A 27,322-nucleotide genomic window follows, 5' to 3' on the forward strand; every position below is an offset into this window, starting at 1 on the left:
GTCCGCGCTATATAAAAATGCATAAATAAATAAATAAATAAACCAGCGGAATCTTCAGCCTCTCGTTGGTCAGTCCAACAGCGCATCGCGCGCTCTGCCCCGCGCGCTCGCTCGGCGTCTCAACCATCTCCCGATGCGCTGCACAGCTGAGGAAATCCCTTCGATCTCTTACAACCAATGGTTGGTGAGACGGGGCGGGGCGAGTGGGCCGCTCTAGGGAAACTTGAATAGTACACACGCGCTCAGAGAGTTCTGCTGGGCGGGCGTGGGAGCACATACACTGGACCGTCTGCTCCAGGGACCCTGCGCGCTAACAAGGCACGGGACCGGCTGCGTACACTGGGAACAGCACAGAAGAGTGCACAGCACACCACGATAAGCGTGACTTCGACGCCTGCTCCGGAGGTCATAAGGGCACAGGACTGCCTGTTTAGGACACCCAGTGCTTGCTTCAACCAGAAGGGGCTACAGGACTTCCTGCTCCAGATATCCTGCAAAGAACCCAGCACAGGTCTGCACTCCTTTCTCCAGAGATCCTGCAAGACCTGCTCCGGAGACCCTGAACTCAAGAGACACGTGGGTGCCCTGCCTGTCCTAGAAATCTACGTTGCTCGGTCGGCGCCAGGGACCCTGCACACACCAGGCACCCCGCCTGGGCGCACAAGGCTGCTCTTTCTGCCCTAAACGAACAGGAGACGCACGGGTGACCTGCCTACCTTTGAGAGTGCGTTAATGGACACAGGAGAGGGCAAAGGGCTGGCCATCCTGCTGTAAATGCCCGAGCACACAAGGAGGCAAAGGTCTGCCTAGCCTGCTCCAGATACTTTTCGGACTTGGAGGAAGAGTTAAAAGCCGGATAAAGGGATCCAGGGGGGATTACCCCAGCTTTGTATGACGGGAGGAGCTGATGCCCCTCGGCGAGGAAGGGGAGGAGGGGCTCATAGCTGGTACACGCCCAGGCAAAGGGCTGAAGGCTTCCGTGCGCACACTCAAAGTCCAGGCCACCTGGAGCTCACGCCGTGCTGAGGAGCTGCAACCTTTTCAAAGTCTGTAACTCACGCCCACGGGAGAGCGGTAAAGGCTGGGAGCGAGCACCTGGCACTTCCATCAGCAGACCTCGGCCAGCACTGTGGAGAACAGGTTAGAGCTATGAAAGGGGCAGGATCCGGGAAAGTGATCTCCCCTGAGGACTTAACCTGAAACTTCAAACCGCCAAGACCCTCAGAAAAGGGCACTTTTCCACACAAACTCCCCCAACCGGGGCTTTCTTTTGACGAACGAAATGCACTGGCTTACATTTCGTTTTAAGACATTATTTTTGGGGAAGTATCAATAAACAGGAAAGCGGATGTGCTGCAATTTTCAACTACAGCTTTGAGCAAGATTTGATTGCTTTGCGAATAGAACCACTTGATTTGTTTTTATCCAGCTTTAAAAACGCAGTCCTGCTCAGAAGTTCGAGGGAATCTAAGAACAGCAGCACAGGGTTAATACACTTTTACGTGTTATTTGGCCAGACTCCATTTTGGCTGAAAAAGATTGACAACGACAAACCAGTCTGCGTAAATTGGGTTGGACACGCCTACTGTGAGGTGATCTGGATGCTCGGCTGATTAGGAGGAGCCCTTCCCCAGCACTGGTTCTTGCATAGATTCGCACGCCTTCTTTTTAAAATAGAATTCCCTGTTTCCTTGCAGGAGACCACCCCAAGTTGGCTTGATTGAATGAACTTTAGAGCAGCCGCAGAGCTGTATCGCGCTAAACTGAAGGATTTGTTCTTGGTTTGAGGCTTCCACCTGTGTACAGCTGAGGACGAAATGGAGGGGGGATACCTGACAGATGTTCTAAACAACTCCATGGGGAACTGGACTCTACAGCCCCTCATCAGCGGGGGGCCAACATCGGGGTCCAGCAAGTCAATCACCATCCCCGCCATCATGTTCATCTTTGGCGTGGTGGGCAACCTGATCGCTATTGTAGTGCTGTGCAAGTCCCGCAAAGAGCAGAAGGAGACCACTTTCTACACTCTGGTGTGCGGCCTGGCCCTCACCGACCTGCTGGGGACCTGCCTGGTCAGCCCCGTCACCATCGCCACCTATGTCCAACAGAAATGGCCCGGTGGGGACGAGCTGTGTGAGTACAGCTCCTTCATCCTGCTCTTCTTTAGCCTCTCGGGCCTCTCCATCATCTGCGCCATGTCCATCGAACGCTACCTTGCCATTAACCATGCCTACTTCTACAGCCACTATGTGGACAAACGCCTGGCCGGTCTGACCCTCTGCGCCATCTACGCCTCCAATGTCCTCTTCTGTGCGCTGCCGAGCATGGGCCTGGGCAAGTCCACATTTCAGTACCCGCAGACCTGGTGCTTCATCGACTGGCGAAGCAACGTGTCGCGGCACGCTGCCTACTCGTACATGTACGCGGGCTTCAGCTCCTTCCTGATCCTGGCCACCGTGCTCTGCAACGTGCTGGTGTGCGCGGCGCTCATCCGCATGCACCGGCAGTTCGTGCGCCGCACCTCGCTGGGCGCGGATGCCCACCGCATGGGGGAGCCCGCCTCTCGCCGCCGGGGCCGCAGCTTTCGCCGCATGGCCGGGGCCGAGATTCAGATGGTCCTCCTGCTCATTGCCACCTCGGTGGTCGTGCTCATCTGCTCCATACCGCTGGTGGTAAGTACAGAGATCCACTTGGGTCCTTGCTCACACCCCCAAGCTGTCCTGCTTCTTTCATACTTTCTTTTCGGCTCCTCCATACTAGCGAGGCTGTGTCTATACCTCACCCATTACCCAAGCCTCTCCCGAATAAATATATAAACAAGAAAACCTTTTCCATTCCACAGTTTGGTAAGAATACATTCCTAGACCTGTCTCTTTGCCAACACACCCACCCGTCCCATGTCTCATACTCAAGCCTCACCTCCCCCATTGCACGAGTGGTGGGTTCAGGTCCTCTACCTTACCACTCCATAGGGTAAGCTGTGCGTCTGCCACTTCTGCAGCACATCCTTATCCCCTGGTCATCCTCGATTTCAAACATCTAAAATACTATTTAACTAAGGCATATTGCACCCATATGCGCATACGATTCTATCCAAGCCACATAATTTGCAAGAATGCCTCCAACATTAACAGCCATTGCAAGACAAGAGACGGACAACGACCCATTCTAGCAGAATCCCAGAACCGGACATACTACCCATTTTCCAAATAGGCTCCCGGACCACAGACAAGGTGGTAATACGTTCTCATCTATTCCCATATCCTCTCCAGTATTTTCTCAACCTCTCTTCTGCACATTACCTGTTATTGTGAAATGTATACATTTGTAATGTCTAGTGTACTCTGTCTATATCTTGCTGTTATATCACTTGCCGTTCATGACCTGGACACATACATCGAAATTGTTATCACCCAAACCTGTTTATCGATAAGTAATTAGACATGTCTATTGTGAAGGCTGCTACGGGAAACTTCAAATTGCAATAAGTGCCACGCATAAAGCTTTCAGAGTTGTCAAGGATCGACGGTCTGTGAGTGAGTATTGCTTCTGGAAAGGGTTTTAGGGTAGCAGGAGAGTGGCGCTCATACAGGTAACCTGGTCCTATATGGACGTGTGGGGAATAGGAGTATGTGGTGCAGCCAGATCAGAGGTAAACCCCAAACCTCTGAAACAGGAGAAAGAGCTGAAGAACTCTTAATACAGTATACTTTAACACAGTACTGGGCACACATGTATGATCATAAGTTGATACATCTGTAGATAATGAAGTCGTCAACACTGGTGGTTTTCTTTGTAGATAGTTTTTGAGGATTTTCATGTGAAAAATTACAACGCCAGCCGACACGTGTTTCGTCAACAGGTCAGTGCCTGTGACTCTTCAGGGCTTGAAGTGCTTGTATGGATACTTTAAAGACCGGTGGCTCTCCCAAGAAACTCCGACGAGAGACTAGCAACTTCGTGGATCCTGTTACTCCAGGCTCCATTCTACTACGGACGTACCCGCCCGTGGATACATCACCCTTACGTTACCTTCTTATTACCAACAGCCATACCGGCGTGTGAGAACCCACGTACCCGTTCGGAATTATCACCCGTCTTTAAAGTATCCATACAAGCGCTTCAAGCCCTGAAGAGTCACATGCACTGACCTGTTGACGAAACACGTGTTGGCTGGCGTTGTAATTTTTCACATGAAAATCCTCAAAAACTATCTATAAAGAAAACCACCTGTGTTGACGACTTCATTATCTACAATTGTATCAACTTAGGATCATACATGTGTGCCCAGTACTGTTACTGTGTGTGAGTACCTCACTCCAAACAGGTTTGTTGCTTTGCATTCTGGGACTTAGTTCTGATTTTATCAGTGGAGGACAGAACTTACAAGCCCCATGATACAAAACAAACACCAGAGCTGTGCACGGACCTAGCAAACGTGAGAGCCCCTGGCTATACTGAACCAGCTTTGCAACAGCGTGCTACACCATAACCTCACTCTATACAATTATCAAGTGTTAGCTAACAATTTTAGTGCCTATTCAGAGCTTCTTGGTGTCCGTGTGCTATGTTACACCTTTAGCCCGTCCTAGTTTTTTCAGCGTACAGAGCTTTTTCTGGATACTTTTTAGATACGAGTCCTAGCTTTTCAGCCACCAACACTTTGGATGCTGGGACTTTTGAGCACATACTTACAATGTGAAAAATTTAACTACAGGTTCCAAAATGCAACGGGCTGCTGGTTAAAAAGCCGAGATTGGTTGGATTGGAAGTCATAGGACCAACGCTTGAGAGCTGAGCAGCTGTCCTCTCTAGCGCTGTGTTTTTAAGTACATGACTCTCTCACAGATCTGGCTGTTGCGAACCCGCCACTGATTCATATAAAAAAACTTTGTTGGTGACTCCTCGCTCAGCTCTACCATTACTCTCTTTTGACTTCCCCTTAAATCATCCGCATGGGCCTGACTCCGGTGACGTTTTACTAAATGCCAATTACTGTCTTACTGTAGACAGTTAAAAGCTCCACTGTCAGCGTTGACCTAATAAGCGGCGTCCATATTATCGCAGAATGGGGTGTGCATAACAGCCCTCCGGTCCAACGCACAAGCGCGCTGTGAAGGCAGAAACGCGATGAGACTGGGAACGCGCTCTCTCCATTAGGTCATCTCTGGACCTGGCTGATGATAAACCCAGAGTCTGTACGACCCCAAGTCCACGCGTGGCGGAGATAACCTCCTCAACCTCGGAGAGAAGCAAACCCGAAACCAGCAGGTTTCTGACGGGTCCTAGCGGAAGGCTTCGCTGGGCTGTTATGCTTCTTCATACTATTATAATACTACTTTTTGTTTCACTCTATAAATAGACAGCTAGAAGTAAAACAACCTAAACTAAAAATAAAGGTCTGGCCTGCACGAGTAGTCGTCCAAGCCGCGGGGCACCTCAGTATCTCTGCGTCATTCCTATACCAAGTGTTGACACTGTAGGGGTGCCTGGCGGCAGAGTACAACGACTTATGAGCAGTACGTTGTTACAACGACGTTCACTTGACGTCGGGTTATCAAATCTGCGGAGAAGTGAATATTTACTTGCAGTCGTCAAGAGCAAACGTCATGGGACGTACCCACACGCGCACAGCCTTTACCTGTCACCGAGCAGCAGCGTCGTACGTCAACTGCCCATGACGTCAGCACGCTTGCCGTTTCCAGACCCGCATGATCTGCCTCATGATACATGGTAGAAATACCCTGCGGGCTCATCAGGAACATACCACCTGTCTGAGTCGCTAATGAGGGCTAGATGTCAGTACAGGCTCGTGCCTAGGGGCATCCGTGTACTATGAACCTCAGGCGTCTACGCTTATTCCAAAAACGCCGTGACAGCCGATGCTTCAGCTGCTTAATGTACCGCCCCTTGAAAAACAATTAGATTGTCTAGCCAGCGGCCTACATACAGGATTCCGCAGCACAAAAGCAACCACTAGGCTCATCTGCTTTAATGCTTGCATTAGTAACGCACTTTACCAAGCAGCTATCTTGCCAAGGCAGCACCTCTTTTATGTATAGCCCTTCAGGTATTGTTATCTCTGGTCAAGCAGGCCACGCTGAGCTCTACCATATTCACTGGCAGATATATATATGCCTCACAGGGTGTTATTCGTGCGTACTTCTTGCTTTGAGTCTAACAAACCTTAGAATGCAAGCGTACGGCGCAGAAAAGTTCTCAAAAAATGAAAGAATATTTACACCCCACCCAACTCCATCGTAATTATAACTGCTAGCAATACCAACAACTCACCGAGGCTGTTTAGACCTCTCTTCAGATCGCGGTGTCACTTTCATTTCCCTTAGAAGTATGTATGATTAGCTGCCGAGGGACTCTGATTTCCGCTTTGAGTCAGAAGTGAAATTAAAAACAGTCCTTTTCTACACAACATAGACGCAATAGTTTGGTTGCTCACTGCTTGCAGAGATTCTGGAAGGAGGATGTACATGCTTCCCACTCAGTTTAGTCGCAGACCTCAAACACTTGTCTTGTCTAGGTCCCATGCAAAGCACCCCGCCGCCCCCTCCTGCAGGCAGTGTTTGCATGCTGCCATCAAGTTGAATACACTCTCCTTTTTGACCTGCAACACAATCGGTAGCAGAACTGATCGACTTTTTGTGGTTGGAGGGAACAGATTCCACACATTATTGCAGTGTAGCCATGTATGCCAATAACAGGATACTTAAAGAAGTATAGGGACTTCTTCTACAGCCCTGTGTCCACGAAAAACACTACGTAGGACGGCCCTGCTTTCCTGCCTTCGGCCAGGGTCTGATGTATTCTCCGGTGCCCGAGGACCAATTCCTGAGGCCAGATGGGGGCTGTTGTTTTTCAGATTTGGGGCGGGCTCCCCATTTAGCACAAACTTGGCCTGCCATTGTCATTCTCCATAGAATAACAATGAACAGGCGGAGCAGGCACAGCAGGTGGTGCGTCTCTTCCTATCCTGGGCCAAGGGCACCCCAGGGAGGCCTCTGCCCGGCTTCTGATTAGAGAATTGACACCGTCCTGACAAAGGGAAGCGCTGGGAGCTAAAGATAGAGTTCTAGGTGATCAACTCGCCTCAAATACAGGGGAAAGCTAACCTTATCCTCCTTACCCGTTTACTGTAGATTTGGCTCTCAATGGAAGTGCATTGCCAGCAGATCCCCTGAGGAATGTGTTGTTTGTGCCCTGTGACAGGGCTATTGCAGTCTAACCGTTCATTTACTTTAGTGCAACAGGAGACCCCGCCCCCCCCCCCCCCAAAAAAACATTTCATATTAATCAAACCGATAAAAAGTTTGATCATGTGCTACTTTTTGAGGAAAAAATGTATTCAAATCAAACAAGCAAACCTGAAAGTTTTTATCTCCTGTAGTTTTAATAGCTAAGAAGTCACTCGGACTTAATTTCTTTCTGCTATGGTATTACGAGGGTCGGACTGGTTGGTAGGGCAATCTGGTGGTGTCAGAAGGGCTGGTCCATCAGTTCAGTGTTTGGCTGGTTTTTATTAGGCTTTTTGTGGGGCTGTTTTGTGTTCTGGTGAACTGGTTTTTACTGTTGATTTCCCTGATGTTACCGCATACATTACTTGTAGCAGGCGCATCTGTATGCGGTCTGCGATACCTAAGGCCACTGGAATTATGCAATTGTTCAGCCACAGGTTTTAAAAATAATTATGCATTTGCCACAGAATCCATCTTTTGCACAATCTTCAGATTTTAATGGGAAAAATGCTCGTAGCTAAAACGGTTGAAATATTACTAAAACGCAATGGCACATGTTGCTACGCAGTGGAAGACCCTTAGCAAAAATTGACTGTCACATTTCTTTTGCATATTGCTGTATTTGGATACCAAACTTGTACTAATGGGGTACAACCAATGCGTAGGGATTATTAACCAGTGTAAAAATGTCAAAATAATACTATTACAAAATGTGCTGCCTTACGCTGCATAACTTTGCTTTTCCTTGCCACATCATTTGCTAGACTCTGCTCCTTAATTTGGCCTTTACCGACCACATCATTCCAGTGGCCCTGGCCGTACCTTTCAAAACACCTATGCAGTATGTCTTTACAATTTCAGTCCTGCCCCGATTTGCAAATGTGAGCCACTTTTTAGCTACCTGATTCACTACTTGGCCACTAGTATTATAGTGCCAAGGGCCTGTTTTCTGTCCCTGTCTGACCCTGCCTTCAGTACTTATGACTACCATGTGGGTCACAGGAGGCTGCTGTTGCGAACGTTCCCGCCCCCAAGGCAGTGATGGAATTGTGTGCATTAGAAAACTGGGAACTGTGCTACAAAGTGGAGGCAGGGTCAGAGATGTGACTACACAGGGATTTCCCCTATCTATTTTGGCAGAACCAGAGAAAACCAGGCGCTTTCTACCCTACACCTTCCCCGGGCCTCCTACTACACTTCAGTGACCCCAGCAAGACTCTTACAGTTTCTATCTGCACATGCCCAGGCCTAGCCCTACTGATTATCAGCAACATTTGAAAGAAACAAGCAGATGGGCCAAAACAACCTCTTTCCTAACACACAACATAGTGGCATTAAGCACGATCTCTCCTTTCCTGACTGCTCCACTACATGATGCACAGATCTGACTGTCACACTCCATTTGTAACAGACTTCTGAGCAACATGAAGCTGCATTCTCTGATAACTAGCCATAGGCTGTGAGAAGAAGACAATAGAAAGGTGAAGATATATCAGTTTCAAGGCTTCCAGCGCATTTCTTTAGGGATCTTTCTACCCCCTGTTGCCTCTCTGCTTTGAACCATATTTAGTACGTTTTGTTTAGTATCCAACAACTCTTTTCAACCAATTCAGAGCATTTTGACACAATACATTTGGAATATCAGCGTGCAGTCAGGTGAGTTAGATGTACTTTTCTGACCATGAATCCAATTGGGAGAGCTACCTCCTTCTCAAAATTGTGTTGTATTTTATCTAAGGGAGAGGGTGTGGCATTATGGCCAGAGATGCCAACTTTGGAATTGGGGAACCAGGTTCAAGTGTTGGTACGGGCTGAACATTCTATGATTCGGGCATGTCACCTACACTGCCTGTACCTCATTTTTTTTTATGAATGTGATCTTGCGTAATGTTACTGGTGCTCATGTGTTGGTCTCCAATTACTTTGGGTCAAGTACATGTTGTATAAAACTGAAAAACAAAGCATAGTCTTGTCCCTGCTTTTAAATTGCTACAAGCCATGTTCTCACAGCGTAATAGAATAGAAGGTTGCAGGGGTTAATATTATACCAACCCAGTAGCACTCCTGTTATAAACCTTTGAAGAATGAAAAACAGATCCTGCAGAGATTCAAACCATGATCTCCAAGTTACGTTTGGCCTTTGGCAGCAGATGTCTTCACTCCCTGAACTATGGTAAATTAGGCTGTTTGATAAAACCGACCTGAACATTTTAGAGAAAAGAGATCTTATTTTTATAACACTTTTACACTTCAAAACTGTGTGATTGCGCAGTTTTTGGGAGCCAGGAACATGAAGACTACAGGCTATTTTTATTTGGTCCCCGAGGCCGACCCTGTCCCCCTCCCCAAAATGTAGTGTTTCCTATGCCAGTGTTCCCCCCTCTGTGCCTATATACTCTTACAAAACCAGTTCATTGAATGTTCAGCCTTATGTTTTTTGCACAAAAAGTAGTTCTGGAAGTCAGGAAGATGCCAGCTGGAACCTTACCAAACCATTGTTATCTATTATTTTTGTTCCACAAGTTATTTTGCTGCAACCATTTTAAGTATGGAAGTATTTTGCCTTCCACAACTTTGGATGATTTGTACATTTGCAAGCACAGTTTATAAAGTCTTATTCTCTAACAAGGTAAACGTAAAACTACAAGTTCCTTTTGGGGTAATGTAGTTGACATAATCATAGCTTTATTTCCTTCCTGTGTTTAAGTACTACAGCGCATACAACCACCTTCACTTCCTGTGTCAGTAATTGTTACAGTATGTTCATACTTTGGCAAGAGTTCTAAATCCGAAGGCAGCCCACACACTGGGAACATATTACACATACACGGTACTCTGTGCTAGAAAGTTTATTCTGGTCTAAGACCTCTTTACTGACTGCCACAGGTCTGATGCACCCCTAGCAAACGTTATAGATGGCAAGTGGTCCATGCAACGTGTCAGCAGCCCCCAGTCCTGACTTTTTATCTTCATCCCTTTGTATTCTGGAGTTTGTGGCTTAACTTTCTCAAGCTTTAAATAATCCGAGCATGCTAATTCATATACCTTCAAGTCTTTTCTCCCTCCATGGGGTGTGAGGAAGTGGTTACGGTTTTGGAGGGTGAATCCATTGAAATCACTTGTGATTGGAACTATTTTGTCAGGTGAGAGGATTTCAGGTCCCGAGAACCCGTTAAAGCCTTTGGATGGCATTTAGCTTGTTTGCAGGATGAAGATGACTGCACGGGTGAGTTGAGACATGTAGGACAGTGTTGCCTAAAAAGAGGAATGGCTAAACTATCCTCCCACACTCGTGGCCACTTACCAACTCTGTAATTGCATGGAAAGCTTTCAAATTTTGGAGAATACAGGTATGCAAAATAAACTAATAAAGCACAAAATACCGCCAGGCATAAATATTCGGAGTGGGGAAGCCACTGTAGAGTGGTCTGCCCTCTTTACAAAACTAGAGAAACCCACCATGACCTGCCAATCTGGTATATTGGCGGCGGGGATACATTATTCCTTGTAAACCCAGGTGTCCTTTAAGCATGAGTGTCGAGTGGAACGTGTAATGCGCGACACCGGCGCTATCCTGACCTATGAGCAACCTGCATGTCACAATCTGGAGCTTGGCATTGCCTTGTTAAGTTCTCTGAATTGGCTCACCCACCCAAGCTTGCAACTTGCTGCTTGCTAATAAGCCAAGACTTTGTGAAAGTGCCATACAGACCACTACCACCGTGGTTTCTGTGACCTCATGGGCAGGCTGTGACCCTTGAACTGTTTTGCGCTAGAGACCACATTCCTTGATTCCTACGCAATCAAGACATTAACTTTAGGAACGCGCGTATACATTGGCCATCGTTGTGTGTTATATTAAATGACAGGCAGATATGCCTCAGCCTGGCCCAATTACAATAGCAGCTTTAGGGCTTCTGTGAAAGCAGAGGTGTGGGGCCGGTCGAGGCACGCGGGGAGGCCCAGTTCACGTTACCACCGAAACCTTTTCTTCACTTATCAGCAAATGTCCCCGTGGCAAGAAGCGTTGAGGCTTGTCTTTAAAGAATCCAGTGCAAGAGCAGAGGAATGTGTCACAGGCGTGGTGAGAAGTGCTGCCGTCTGCTGGGTGAGAGAAAGAACATTTTATAAGCCCTGCTGTCTGTCATTCAACGAGGGAGCGGCTGCCTGCGCGCCAACCCGCTAGACCCGAGGCCCCGGTCTCCTCACAGGCACGCAAGGGGCAGGTCTTCAGCCTGCGTTTGTAGCAGCGAGGGTCTTTTGCATGCAGGGTTGGATTCGGATCAGAAATTGGGCCGGACACCCTTAAAAATTGTTTTTTTTTTTTAGTGGCCAAAACACTGCTTCAATGTTAAAAAAAAGAAAGGGGGATTGAGGTTCTGTAAAACAGGCATGGTTTCTTAATTCATTAAATGGATATGTTGCCAGTACTCTTTGAGCGCGGATTAGTTCATAATGGCGAACCACGCCTGATTGGAAGTGGGGCCACTGCTCAATCTGCATACGTTAATGGCGGGCTCAGTGAGGGAGCCGGAATGACCCTCCCCCAATAGAAGCCCATCTGCCTGGGAAAGGCCGCTCAACCCCCCACTGGCGGCATCTGAGACAGCCTAAATTGGCCACCACCCTGGCCAAAAGGCAGCTTATGGCTTCATCTCAGACACAAGCCCATTCCAGAGTGCCTGCCTTACCAATCGCCCCTGTTTTGCAAGTGAGCTGTGGGAACACATTTTTTCCCAGTTTTATTCAACACAAACTCGACCCGAAGATATTGGAGTGCTTTCCATCAGCATCAGTCACATTAGTACAAAACACATTTTTTTGTAGGCATCACAGGAAAATTAAAATGATTTGCCCAGAACCACAGGACCTCGAACCCACGCCAAAACTCGAACCCTTTTCCCTCGTTGCAAAGTTTTGAACTTATAAAGACACGTTGTGTAAGTGTTAGCAGTGTACCCCTGCCACTCCACTCAGCTGCCAAAACAACAGTCATTGTTTAGTTTTTTTTTGTTTAATTATGATGTACACATTGGCTACTACATAGGTGCTTACTGTCGCCCTGGGTAAGCGCCCTATTCCTCCACCCCCCCCCCCCCCCCCCCCCCCCCCGCCGCCCCCACCACCCAATGCCTGTCACCATCCATACAATTGCAGATGCTGCTTCCTCGGCCACATTAATGTATGCAGGATGGGATGTATATGTCTGTCCACTTAATTATATTGTGTTCTGTGCAACTGTAAAATATGACTAAATGCCAATAAAGAAATGTAAACAAAAAAGTACGTGCGTTGTGCTTTACAAGGCATGGGAGACGGCGTCGTGCAGGCAATGTTTGTTGTAAGATTCAGGGGAATCAACTGTAAAACCCGGCCCACTAGACCATAAAACAAGCCCACAAACAGACAGGCAAAACACCGGGCCCTACCGACCTGTCGGACCAGCTCTCCTGGCCCCGCCAGATTGCCCTAGGCCAGCCACCACCACCTCGTTTACATAATGAACTACATGCAGCATGCTTAATTTTCTCAGTGGTGAAGGTGCACTTAAAGTGTGCCAATCAAGCCGGTTGCCGCCTGGTTCTTGTGAAACATTTTGACTCTGACATTTCTAAGTTTAGCAGCAGATTTCCACAAGGAAGGGAGAGCACGAGTTTCACAATATGTGAAGTTACTTATTTTCACGGCTGTGTGTAACTGTCGGATCTGTGGTTTGGCACAGTCTATATTTAATCAGTAAGTTGGCGCCTCTGTGCGCCAATAAAAAAAAAAGTGAAGAACGATCACTGAGTCTCCCACCAAGGTGCACTCTTTTTAAACATATTACAATTATTATTGGACAAATGGAGCATTTAAATGTATCTCCCCCCCCCCCCCCCCAGCACGGGATGTTGTTAGAGTTAACGAGATGGTGGCCTGTTTTTTTTTTTGTCTTGTTAAGAAATCTACAAGTTAATATGTGGGCGCCCCACCTCCAAACCGGTGTCACTAAAGCAGGAGGTTCCCTTCTCTTTTCACGCCAGAACAATCTGGAAATGATACATAATGGTTTAAAAGGGACGGGCTCCCTCCAATTACTTGACATGTGCTGCTTTTAGAGAGTGTTAAACTCACCTCTTCTATGGCTCCTTCGCCCATTCTGTCATCTCCTGCCTACAGTTACCAGATGAATCCATGACACCACGTCCTTAGCTTTCCTGTGACGTGTCATTTTCAGGTGTGATAGGCCAACTCAAATGGACCAAGCTACAATTCCCTAAGCATTGGTGTTCAATAAGAGGCCACCGACCTGGGGTCATCCTCTAGCGCTCTGAGGCCCGCTGAGCTTGGTGAGCCTAATGTTCAACTTTACTTGGACTGTGTAAAGATAACCACAGATTTTGAAAGCAATATCATCACTCTTTAATCCGATTGTTATCGGTCAGGTATGCGCGCTGCCTCGTTATGTTATGGTTCGTTTATGCTTTGTAAACAATCTTGCATTCCGATTACACCTAGAAACATGAGGGCATTTGTCATGCGACTTCCTGTGATGTCACACCCATGGTACCCATGCTGCTTAAATCCCCCTACTACATGTTTTAGGACTTCTGCTGCCCTGATGGTGTGTTAATGAATGAAGAAGGCAGCCAGTTGGAACCCGCCCACGACTTTGAGATCGCTCCATCGAGGTTTAAATGCCCCAGATGAGGTTGATGACTTTCGACAAGTCGTTGGTCTCCCGCTAACTGCCCTGCATTCGGGAACTAACAGGTTCCTACTTATAATGAGGGAAAAAAACTACAAGTCCATAATGCTTTTCTGTTAGTCACGCTACGAAGATTTTTTTATTTTGCCGTTTTATGCAGCGTGAGTTCGGCGCGAAGGTATATTGGGTCGCATTTCACGAGCACCAGTTACATTAAACGTTCATTTTTGGTAAGCACGGGGAAGAGGTTTGCCCAGGACCCCAGGATGTTGAGCCGACCCCGAGGCTCGAACCTGGTACCGAGTTCCAACATCGGTCTGGCTGCCTTGCAGATGGTGTCAAGTGTTGATCTGCCACTTGGACCATACAGTGAGTTTTTTGTCCAACACAAATTGCTCCGCCTGTAAATTATCTTCACTGAAGTCTACACCCAATCGGATATCGGTTAAGGAGTTCAGATAAATGTCACTATAATGCTAAAATCACCGTGTACTCCACTCTGAACCGGCGCGGTGAAAGGTGATCCGGGGCCTTTTCTCTGCCAGGCCCGTGTTTGCCAAAGGCATTACCTTTGTGTTTTGAGAAGCTGTTTGGGCTGGCACCGACCCTTCCTATTTTTACCGTAAGCGAGGTGGCACGCATGTTTGATTATCCACATTATGGACGTGGGAGCAACCGAGTGCTTCAGAGTGGAACGTGACCGCCACCTACTGGTGGAAAAAAACACGAGCAGAGTGTGCTGTCGATATCTTTGCCCGAATCGCAAAGTTGTTTTGTTTACTTGATTTCCAGGAGAAAGTCGTTCCTCGGTATTACAATGTAACAAAGCGGGCACTCGGGCAATGATGAGCCTGTATCTCAGATGCAGCAGTGGGCCGCTTTTGGGCCAGCGTGATGGCCAGTTTAGGCAGTGTCTGTGCGTTAAGATGCCGCCAGCGGCCCAGTGGGGTCCCGAGCAGCCTTTCATAGGCAGATGGGCCTCTATTAACTTCCTTTACCAACGGGGCGGAGGTGTCATTCCCAGGCTTGCTATGCAGACCCCTTAATGTATGCAGATTTGAAGGGGGAGGGAGAGAGGGCTGAGGAGAAGTGGCCTCGCTTATACTACGGCAGATGCCTCTTTTAGAGAACCCCTCGCCCCTTCTATCCATGATACTTAAAACAGTGAAACTATGGTGCTTATTTACAAGGCCCTTGCATCGCCTCTGTCACTGTATACATTAAAAGTTACGCACCAGCGGCGCAAGGGCTTCTAAATAAGCCACAGAGCCTCATTTACAATGAGCCTGCTCCACTGGAGTGGCACTTTCTGCAACACTTTGGTGGCGTAGGGGCCTGATTCGTGTGTACCAAGAAGCACTGAGCCACTTTGCATGGCTTAATGCAGCCTTGTAAATATTGTTCCCTTTAAGACATTTTCTGCGTTAAAGGGGCATGCAATGGGTGTTGCTGTTGGCGTTCCTAGCAACACCCATGTCTTTTTGACACTGCCCCAGATGAGGAATAGTAACTCTGAGGCAGCGCCAAAAACTTATGCCTGCCCGTTTCTTTTGCTGGAGGACAGCACATCAGGAAGACCTGCGGCGATGCCCTACAGCATATCTTGTAAATAAGGCCCCCAGTATTTTGCAAAAAGGCGCAATCCTCAAATGTGGACCACTTTTTTTTTTTTTTAGAGTGCCTGGACCTATTTTTGATATATATGTGACCCCTTTGCACATTGGCATAAGCTTTGGTAATTTCTTAGTGCTTTAAGCAGGGTCTGTGGCCCCAGTTGGTCTGGACCACTTCACGCCATTGTGCACCAATTATCAATATTCCTATCTAGCCCAAATCCTCCAAAATGTAAAGTTTGTGGTCCTGTTGTTATCTTAGAATCTCAAGGCTGGGAGCTTTCCAGTCCTGCTTCTGTAAAGGTAGGGGTACAAGACAGCCCTGTTACACTCTGACAAACTGCTATTGGGAGGTGGACAGAGAGCGCGGTCAGGTAATTTTTTATTTTCATGGTTTTTAGCTGCTGAACAGTCTACCATGGTGGAAAAGGATATGGGCCGTGCAATGGTTCGAAGGAGTACTGAAGAACAAGTCACATGTTATATGGAAGGGCGTCTTTCATTCAGCCAATCACTCATTTCTTTGTGATGGCCTAGCAAGGTTCACCGTTGGGTGCTTTTTCAAGTATACATGTCTCCTTTATTTGGTCTCTAGAAGGGCTTTTTCTGTAAATGGGCTCATGCTGAAGGCACAACATTCTAGGTCCATTCTCCTTTGCACCCCTGGAAGACTGCTTAGTCAGAATCCTGAATTTGATAGGAGACATCAGAGGAATAACATGAAAAAACACTATATCTTCATAGGGCATAAGGAACACACCCTTAACTAATATGCCTGGCTAGAACCCAGCCGCGGCCCGTGCAGGTCAGAGCGGTGGGTCCGGGTGGAGGGGGATTTCAACAGACGACCACAAGGGAAAAATAAATGATTAATTTTCGCTCGTCGTCTTCTGTCGAACACCCCCGCCCACCCCCCACCCACTCCCCCCCGCTATGACCTGCACAGTCCGCGGCTGCTAGAACCCCATTTTTCATAGATGAGCATTTCCACTCAGAACAACAAGTAAATAACCTATGAGGGATTATAAAGACATTTCCCATAAGCCCCATGCTACTGCTGTCTGCGGATACTGTCTCTTTTGTTCATGTTGGATAGATAAGATTTTGCGTCTGCTTTTCTAAGAGAATTGGTCAATTTTCATTAGTGCCAAACTTATGTAGAACGACTGCAAAGCCTTCAGGTCTAAACAAAACTGTTGATGCAGCATAAGAAGTCTGGTTAGTTGGGGAAGGAGGATGTTGAAGACTTTGCGCAGCCAGGACAAAGGGGGACTAACCGGATTCAACTTCACAAGGCCTGCTTGGCTCGAAAGGTCACCATCATTTTGGTGCACCCTAATTAACAGATGAGATCTTTCCCTACCATCCCTCCTCGAGGCTCTAGGCAGCTCTGTGCCCATGTGTTTTGATGGAAAGGGGGTGTGTCATTCTGCATACAAGTGGCTAAAAACATAACAATGTCCACATTACTTTATCTTCAGTGTCATTACCTTTAGGAAATTGCTTAAGAAGCAGATATTCCTCTAACTTCTAGACTGGACATCGCTGGACCCAATGCCTAGAGACCTTTGGGTCGTGGAATTGTACAGATTTATCACGAATCAGTCACTAGTGATCGAAATTATAAAGTTTGGTGTTTAAAACCAAAATGCACAGCGCTTCAGTCTCAGTGCCATTGATTTGGGTGGTCATTCTTTGTGAGGGAGGCAAGATTGACATCTTATAACCACTGTTCAAAGAGCTTACATGTGACTATGTCCTGAGGACACACGTTTCTAATTGTGGGTGTTCATTTTCCCCCAACAAAAATTCTTCTCGAAAGAGGATATATTATGTTCAAATTAACTAAATCAAGACTACGAGTCCCAGAATGCACTTGTATGGCAAGCGAAGGGTTCAGGACTGGAACAAGGTGTTCTTGTCACAATTACTCCAATTACAAGTTTGTATTCAGCTGCTGTGCTCGTGCAGTATCACAGCAGTGCGCTGGTGCCTTCTTCCAGTGCACATCGGACTCCCGCCAAAACACTGCTGCCATCAAAACCACTTATTACTCCTGACACTAGTAATAGTACTCTTGGAATTAAGCATTGGCAGGAGCAGAAGAGAGCGTTACAGCAACCTCTTCGTGAAGTGTGCCTTCTGGTGTTTATTACCCTTCTGTGCATTCTGTATCACTCCTGAAATGTAGTATTAAGCCTGGAACACTACAGGAGTAAGTCACATTTACTCGCAGCTAAATCTTGGTAAATCAGACTCCGTATTTGTATCAGTCAGCCCCTCAGGGTCTGTCAGGGGCACATATGCCCTGAAAATAATCTCAGAGGCTTTTGGGAGTTTGTATTTTGTTGCAAGCATTCATTTGATCAAATCCACAAGGGCTGCAATGAACTTGGCCAAACCGGAGCCACAAAGCGGTCGTTGCCTACGACCGACCGCTGTTCAATCTGAAACAGATGAGGCGGCTGCCACAGCACTTTCTGCCTTGTTTGCTGCAAACTTGTCCTCACTAATTTGTGTTATAACTATATGCAATGTTGCAGGTGTTAGATGCGATTTTCACATTCATGTTGGCAGTTTTTTCTTTACCATTGCTAAGGTGTGTTTTTTACCACTTTACAGCCCCTGTTGTAAGAAATCGTGAGCAGTCTCGCGATCACATTACCTGATTTATGCTATTTTTGACATTCTAAAAGAAGATTATTTGACATTTGATACAAAACCCGATAGAATTGGGTTTTATAAAGCTTTAATCCCCAACCCGCCGGATCAGATTTCCAAAGAAAAGAATCCAGATTTCCTTCAGCCAGCCTTGAAGAAAGTGCAGGAGGCCAGGGCTATTAAAGGATCTTATCTGCCAGAGGAATTTCTACTGCCACCAATCTGCAGCAGTTAGACTGATAGGGGGATCTAATTGGAAGGTCAGAAATGTGATCCTTGTGCAATGTCTGGCTCAGCAGTAGGGGAGGCGTGAATCTTTCTTTCATGGAACAGCCCCAGTCTCAAAAATGGAGAGCAGCAGATATGGAAACCCCAGACCTCTCACACTTCCCTCTTCCATGTGTGAGAAGCTCATTGATTTCAGGCTTTTTATGTACACTTTTGTTTACTTGTAGACTTCTGTTCCCTGTGGGATAAACTACACATGTACTACGAAACGGAGGACAAACCATCACTTCATCAGCTGCTTTTGCCTGGAAGCGACAACTTAAGAGCTCTGAAACATTGAGCAAATTACTGGGATTCGCTACAGTTCTTATCAGCCGGGGCGTTAACACTAGTCTGTGCAAGCCCCAAAGTTCAAAGCATCCCCTCGCGAGATGAGGCCTTTGTATTGCAGTAAGACGGTTCCTGGTTGCAGGACCCTTAGAGGACGGGCGTCCCTTCTCAGGGCAATAATAGGCCAGGCCACAGCCCGTCTTTCATACTTCTCTTTTGCTTGGTAAGGCCTTTATAAAGTTCACTTTTATTGATCGTTTCAGAATTCCTTGATTATATCCACTCCATGTTCTCTATTTAAATCTAGACCTCCCACTCCTATATTCTTTGTTTAGTTCACTTCCTTTATTCTCCCATTAAGGCATGGGTCCTTAGAACTCAACGGGGAGAACTGGGGAATAAAGTAACCCCTCTCCCACTGTGGTAAAACTCCACTAAGTTCCTTTGATGTGGTGTAGCTGTGGCACTCCTTAACATGAGGTGCTGACACTTCTGGCTCATTGCCATAAAACTGAAGCAGAAATACAAAACCAGGCTCCTCTGAGGGCTTTGCCTTTGTTATGCAGTAAGATTTTTTTTTTAATCCTTAATGTATCCCCTTACGAGTCCAGGTACAGTAACTCAGGGTTTCTGTACTTCTGGTGCCCTGTCGGAGTTCTATAATGTACTATTAGACGGAATGAGCACATAACTGAGTAGTCAGTGTAAAGTTACCCTAACTTCTTGGGTGTGCCAGACCTTTGGCCTGTGTGATGGGACTTTAAAGTATTCAATGAAGGGTCTTTTTGGGTTGACTTGGAGCGATAACACGTAAACTTGGAAGCACAATGACAATGCAAAATGAGGGGGTGGTGCTTTTTTTAATGGGAGGGGGGCGAGTTTTTCTAAAATAGCTCTTTTCTTTTTGTGAATAGCTTGAAGAGAAAGAATCTTGTGAATCCGACTGGCGTTCATTTCAAAAGATCAGCCTTTTCACCGCCCACCTTCGGTCCTCCAAAGGGGGGCCGTGTATACTTGCCACTTCTTTGTACAGGCTCTGCACGACTATTCCCACGCCACATATTTACACACAAGCTGAGTTTTGACCAGGAAAGCATCCAAATAGATAATTTCTTTATATGAATTATAATATAGATTTTTTTTTTAGACTCTAGGAATCATTTCAAAGAAAGCAAACAAATTGGGCCCTAAACAAACTAAGAAAATAATTTATTTGCAAGCGGTCATGATATAAAAACATTTTATCAACGTTTCTCAACTGCAGCTGTGAATTGAAGGAACACTGCTTTTCTGCAACCAGTCTTATGTGTTCCTGTAACATATAGTGAAACAAATCCCACTCTCTTCTCTGTCTCGCAATACTCCTTCTCACTGGCCATCGCTCTCTTTCTGTGTGTGCGTGTCTCTGGGTGGTGTTGTTGTGGTGTTCAAAATGCAGAAACATAAATCCCCATATTTCTACAGGTAACCATTAAATATTGTGGTGGTAAACATGCAGAAGCATATCACCCATATGTTAATAGGTAACTATGAAATATAGAAAACATTTTATGGTTCCCTGTTAAATATGAGTTTCGTCGTCATGATGCAATTACCCAAACTACATTCCAAAGTTTCACAATTATCATCCGAGTCCATATGATTATGTAGCAAGGTTATCTAAATTATCTCACAAGCTTATCTAAACATCCAACACAGTCTCCGGCAGTTTTATTTATATCCGTTTGAGGAAGATACATTTTTTGTGTGAAATTTGCAAACTATGTTGCAAATGTGGTTAATATTGCATTTTGTAGTAAATGCTGAAACTACAGAATCGCATAACTCCACTGACCCAGGACACAGCCTTTTGTTATCCAACAGTTTACTTAAGAAATGTAAATCAGAACATTTTAATTCAAGTTAGTGTAAATTATCTTATTTAGAAGAAATGAGCCTTATGAAGTTAACTACCCCAAAATAAAAATATAAAAAATGTGTAACTTGCATATGTCATATGAACTTACATTGTCATCTCTGGGTTCACTTGAGTTTTGACAATATAGTCTGTGATGTCACCAGAACCTCTCAATGAAAATAATGGACCAAATTACATGGTTATCTGGTGACACATATATATGCAGTGGCAGTAAAAATAGGAGACCCAATACACATTTTTTTAAAGCAACTGTACTAATAAATTCACATTTATTACTACAAAGCAAAGGTCAAATTCCAGTTTATTACCACAGTAAAGTGAAATTTACATTAAACACTCTTTACTGATTTGAGCATTACAATCACTTTTACACAGGGAAACCTCTCTGCTTATAGGATGCTTCTTCAAAGTGATTATATCCTTTTGCACATTTAAAATCTTGCACCCTTTAAAAAAAAATACATTGAAGTAAAAAATACACATAAAAAATCCTGGTACAAACCATATGTACAGATGAAGAAAGTGCAATGTGCTATTTATTACCATAGTTATACACTTAGAGAGCATGTGTTTGTTTCGGTCATATACAACATGTCTTCGTTTGCTCGACATGGGTCATATGTAATGCATAATATTAGCTCTAAAATAGTACATCGAATGCGTTTATCGTATGCTAAGCCAACTAACCCGATTTACCAGACTCGAAAGACGGTGAGCAATCGAGTGGTTGATAGCAACTATTTGTTTTTTCTACATGTGTCAACAAGTCTCCTTTGAGTGTGATTAAAACATTGCAGTGTATACCCTAACAATCCCTGTTGCTAGGGAACCTGTTTTGGAAGCGAAGTTAGGGCATTAGAAGACCTATTGGGAAACATGTTTTTCCAGAGAAGGTAGAAAGGGGTCCTTATTAAAAAGCACAAACTAAAAAGCACAAACCACTGTCTTTGGTAATTGTGAGCAAGCTACTTTTCTCCAAATGTATTTACTAACAAAATAGCGCTCACAGGAATGTAGATGTAACTTGGCAGCTGTACAAAGACTCCATAAGGTAATGACGTCCAAGAAAAAAGAAGTCTTTACACTCATCAAAAAAATCATCCATTGTTCTCCTACTAAAAACAAATCTCAAAGGTTCATTATGTTAATACACTGGACCCAATGCTGTAATTGTGGAATGCATTTTGCCAATGCTCACTTGGTTCCAAAGTGCAAAGCATTAAAAGTGAGTCTGCCTTACTTGTAAGTAATATTTATGTGTGGTTAGTACTGCCTTGAATATCCTAATTTACCGTGCCTAGCAAAGTTATAAAACTTTTCCTGTCTTGATCTCTCTCCCAGGTGCGGGTCTTCGTTAACCAGCTGTACCAGCCAGAGGTTGTTATTGATATCACAAGGAATCCAGATCTCCAGGCCATCCGCATCGCCTCCGTCAACCCTATCCTGGACCCCTGGATCTATATTCTGCTTCGAAAAACCGTCCTCGTGAAGCTCATTGAGAAGATCAAGTGCCTCTTCTGTCGCATGGGTGGAGGCAGGCGATCACACACAAGGGGCAGCTTCAACTGTGTGGAGGGCAGGAGGACATCCTCAGTCCTGTCCAGTCACTCCCCATCCTTCGTCTCCCGGGAGCTCCGGGAGGTCACCAGCACCTCACAGACGCTGCTTTACCCACTGGAGCTGAGTGACTGCAGTATGAAGGGCAGCAGCAACACGTTGCCAGGCACGACTATTGGTGCGAGTCTGTCCCGGACATCGGAGAGGAGCTTGCGTGGCTCAGACTTGTCAGACTCCTCACAGGGGACTGATGTGGAGCAGTCCTGTTTAGTCAAAGAAAGCAGACCCACAAGAACAGCAAACAGAACCTCCCCGAAGGGCAATAACCTTCATGTGACCTTTCCAAACGAACCAGTAAATTTATCTGAAAAATGTATATAGTGGTAAATCAATAGCTCACACACACATCCTCAAACTCTACAATGACCTGGTGCAGTTGACAGACATGCACATTGCATGAAAGACGCTTCCTTCACTGGGAGTCACACAGCCTGACAGGACGTGGTTGTGTTACCTCTGGATAGTTCCGCTGTTCCAGAAAGATGAATGTCACAGAGTGGACTATGCGGTTTGAATACAGATGTCACAGAGAAGCACATTCCAACACAGCTATTTGTTGAAATGACATTGGTTTGTGTTGTCTAGAACTTGGTGGTGGTATCTTGTAGTTGGAATGAGCTCTACTTTCTTCGTAAGAAGGTCAAGAGTCTTTCTTTTTAGAACTGAAGCCTATTGTGGTTGAAGGCATGGCAGTACTGTGCATTTCTAAGACAATCTGACTACCTACATGCTGATATTAATGTGTCTAACTATGCGTTAAAATGTGAATTTTTATTGCTATGTACATAGGAAAATTATTTATTTTCTTCTCTATGAGAAGGTGAATTTTTCAGATGATCAGCAAGTGTAATAATATCCAGTGCCATATTCAAATTACTGTTAATTACATGTGAGTTAAACCAATTCTTCACTGGACATGTTCTGTAGTTTCATGTTGTAGTATCAGTGCACAGTTACAAATGTGTGGGGCCAAGTGTTGTAAACTGGGCTGATAGAAAACATATTAGTGTTTGCCTTGTCCTCAGGGAGGAGCTGCTGTTAAGCGATTAGATGAAAATACTAAGTCTCTAGCCTTTACAGTGACCCTGTTTGGGCTAGATCTTTCCAAATAGTTGGGGTTCTTTGTGACTTTGGGTTTTAAGTCAGGAACCACAGGCATATTTTGATTGCTTGCGAGGTACAGAAGGCCAAGCAATTGTGTTCAGTAGAAAGTGAACAGAGCAATGCATGGTCGCATCTTCAGCTACTTGAGAAGTTACTTCCTGAGCAAGTTTATTAAAGGAGAAATCTAGTCAGAACAGAAGTCCACTTCCCATAACCGCATCCCAAATTACTTTCAATTACAAACAATAAGGATTTCAGAAATGTCACTTGTTCAATGAAGCTTGAGTGGGGTTTAATAACTTTAAAAATCCGTTACTAGATGGATTCATCAAGGCGGTACAGTGCCGCGGACAGGCTGTCATGACCTATCTCTTCAGAAGAGTTTTTCATCGCAGACCTAGGCTCAGCCATTCCCTTCAGTGCTGTTTCATTTTCTTCCAGAGATATTCCCACTGCCCAACCCAACCCAACATGTGCTACTGTGTCCCAAAGGATGCTCTGATCCTCAGTAAGCACGTACTTTAAGATCAAATCAAACCCACATGATTGTGTGTTATATTTAAGCAAGCGGTCACATTACAAATTTGAATATAGTCTTTTGAAAGTGAAACACTTAGCTTTTCACATCATTCATTTATGCTGTTGAGTTACTGTCTAAAAACCAGAACAATATTTGAAACTCAAATGTATTTACGGTCTTTGTTATTATGTCATCTCTTTGAATATAATACAACCTAAATCATTGTCAACTCCTCTATGGGCTCATGAAAATTCAAGCCATTCACCATCCTATGTAAAGTGCACTTTTGCCATTGTCATACCGTTGGTTTTCTGAGACTGAAGAGCATAGTATTATGTTTTAGTTGTAACTCCATGTTCCCAGATAAACCAAAAGAGAATTTAAAGCACACAAAAGAAGTGCCCCTAAAACAAAGGTGGAAGACGATCCCATCGATTGATCCACAATTCTTTACATATTCTGAGATTTCCTAAACGCATATTTAAATATCTTCATTGTATTAAAAAAAAATATATAATATGCTTCATGTCCTTACAAGGGTAACGATAGATAAAAAGTAGCTTTTGAACAAAGACTGTTTTGCAAAGTTTCACTTAATTGTTAATTGTAAAGCTATTAGTGGTTTTGTGTGCCCTGTTTTGGTCATGACATCACAATCCTTGGCTCAGCATGCAAACAATTCAAAAAGAATAGAGGAGTCTACCATTGTGACATTGGCAAAAAAAAACAGTTGCAAAATAATCACCATTTTACTGATAGTCTTCAGCAAGAGAACAAACATACTGTTTGCAGAATTACAAATTCAAGTTAAACTTTGCCAAACAGTTCCTCGTAAGGTATCCCATTTTAACGATACACATAAGAAATGCAAATGGATTCATTAAAGGGAGAATAAATATGAATTATTTTCAAGACTTGCTTTAAAGTTTTGAGTAGAGCGATTGGACCCCAGAGCTCGAGTTGTCTGGATTTTAGGACAGCCACATACAATGCATTTATTTAGAATAAATCTAAGTTGGAACAGTTTACATGGTGGTTTGCCTAAAAATCTACTGGCTGTAATGGCTCTGGCCGTCATGGACCCAGGTTTAACATGCCTTGAGCAGGCACAAATCCGCCTGAGTTTTGTTTCCTCATAATTGCTTTAATGCCTATGTGAAGGGAAATGGTAATAGCATCAAGAAGGAACTTGTCATTTAAACAACTGTGCTGTATTAGATAAACTGAAATATTTCCATTCTCTTTAGCTGTCGCTCCTTACCTTCCACATGGATTACACTTCATGGCCGTACCACTGCTAGCAGTATTCATAAGTACATGTGTACTGAAAAACAAGGGACATTCATTTGACTGCATTCCCAACTGCTACCAGGGGGTTTGCAAATCCGATCTAAAACTGTTGGGCGACACCTAGAAACTCAAAGGGTACCGTGCAGTGCAATGCAGTAAAATGTATTTCAGTGCACACTACAGTAGGTTGTCATTTTAAAGAATTTGCTAATTCCCTTGTGGAATCTGGCACCATTGTTAGTTAAGCTCAGATGATCAGATGAGGGGACAAAGGCTACTGTCTTTCTGCAAGAGTTGGTAAAAGACAGCCGGATCCAGACCATCTTTCAGGACGTTCACATGGGATACAAACAATGACACTAAATGCAAATAATTTACTTAGTAGTTGATTAAAGTAAAAAAAAAAAACAGTTGGATTTCACCTTCTGGTACCAGTGATGGACACACTCTTTTCAAGCTCTTGCAGCATTGTTGTCCTTTATTTCTGTGCGGAATTGTGCAGGATTTATCAAAACATAATATCAAGCATGTTCTGTTGCTTAAAGTGTGTATGTGAATTACTTCGTTGTGATTACATTATGAACCCGATGTTGATGGTGTGTCAAGAAAGCTGTTGTGCTGACCAAAATGTTTTTGGAGATCACAATAAAATGGAATTGTTCATTTGACTGTTTTTTGTATGAGCTCATTCAATCAGTAAATTGTTGAATAACTTTTTAATAATTATTTGTACAAAAAAGCAAATCAGTGAGTGATTTGCAACACCTTATTATTAATCGAGGATGCATACAATCAATGTCAGTACTGCATGCATAGCAAATCGTTTCCATATCTATAGAAAAGGTTTGATATTGACCGTATTAAAACCGTGTTGCCTAACACAGGTGATGATAGATTATCAAAAACATACTACATTTCCCAATCAATCCAGCTGGGAGGGTAGATGTGGCCAGTAATGTGTTTTCATTTTAAAGAACTCTGTTCTGGCTAACAGTGAGGCGTGTCTGCCCCTTAAATGATCAGATCATGTAGAAGGCATGAAGCTACAAAGCCAGTTTTGTTGAAACCAACATTGGATTCTGGTGAGGTGGCTCCTTACATGTTATAACTTGGGAGATTCTTGCAGTGTGTTTCCAAATGGGCAGAGTTATGCATTATATAGGAAATGCCTACACTTTAAAAAAAAAAAAAAAATTGTATTCAGGGCAAACTAGACCTGAAGGTATTGGAGCACTTTACATGAGCACCAGTTGCGTTACAGATGGACACATTCATTTTTGTTAGGCACAGGGAGATATGCATCAACACATATTCCCATAGACCGAGGATGGGCAAAACCCTTTGATGCATCTGGTCCAAAATGATTTGCCCAAAATCGCAGGATGTTAAGCGTCCTGGCCGAGACTCTAATCAGGTTCCGCAGCTCTGAGGTAGGACGATCTAGCCTTTATGCCACATCCTAGGGACAGGTGTTCAGATGGATAAAAAATGGGGAACGAAGGTCTGTTCTTTGATGTACAGACCGCGCAGTCCGACCAGAGTGTAGTTTCAGACCGTATTTCCTTGATGCCGGGATGGTTCTAAACGATGAGACTCCATGCATTTCGCCATTGTCCAGTCTCTTAAACCCCCGGGCGAATACACCTGATGTTGCACAAAGAACCTGCCTTTTCCAATATATAGTGAAAGCAGGGATGAAGACTGCTTTCCATTACAGCGTCGCTTTGAGATGGATTAAATCTAAATTTGACCATTTAGTCATACATGGCTCTTTACATTTTATAAGCTGGATGTTTTTGCTGCTTTATTTTGTTTTGGGAGTAACCAAAAAGAAAGGAGCATTGACAAAACAATTAAGTCTCCTTCTTGGTGTGTAGTAGATACTCTCAAAGGCACGCACCTTACTTGAACACACATTAGTAGGTGCACTGGAACTGTGGGTCAGTGGAGGGAAAAGGAATAGGACAGCATTGACTACATTTTGAAATTAGAGTAAGTAAATTATGCGGTATAATGCAGCGCAATCTTATTTTTTTTTTAAAGTTTTTATTCAGAATTTTTTTTTAATGCAGCACAATCTGTAGAAGAATGATTTCGCTATTT

At 44.7% G+C, this 27,322-nt stretch overlaps 1 protein-coding gene across 1 annotated transcript; it reads left to right on the plus strand.

Moving 5' to 3' along the window:
• Positions 1 to 234: 234 nt before the first annotated feature.
• On the plus strand, positions 235 to 25,887 carry PTGER4 (prostaglandin E receptor 4). Its single transcript, XM_086960576.1, has 2 exons — positions 235 to 2,672; positions 22,030 to 25,887. The coding sequence occupies exons 1-2, from the start codon at positions 1,818 to 1,820 to the stop codon at positions 22,624 to 22,626; spliced, it is 1,452 nt and encodes a 483-aa protein (XP_086816702.1). The 5' UTR covers positions 235 to 1,817; the 3' UTR covers positions 22,627 to 25,887.
• The last annotated feature ends 1,435 nt before the right edge of the window (positions 25,888 to 27,322 follow it).

This window comes from Lissotriton vulgaris, chromosome 3_1 (genome assembly GCF_964263255.1).
Source record: "Lissotriton vulgaris chromosome 3_1, aLisVul1.2, whole genome shotgun sequence".
Classification (NCBI taxonomy): domain Eukaryota; kingdom Metazoa; phylum Chordata; class Amphibia; order Caudata; family Salamandridae; genus Lissotriton; species Lissotriton vulgaris.

What these genes read in the sequence shown, in the direction of transcription:
- PTGER4 (XM_086960576.1), top strand. Translation starts at nt 1,818, where the DNA reads ATGGAGGGGGGATACCTGACAGATGTTCTAAACAACTCCATGGGGAAC. An exon ending in TCTGCTCCATACCGCTGGTG is followed by an intron (nt 2,673 to 22,029) that starts GTAAGTACAGAG and finishes TCTCTCTCCCAG; the next exon opens with GTGCGGGTCTTCGTTAACCA.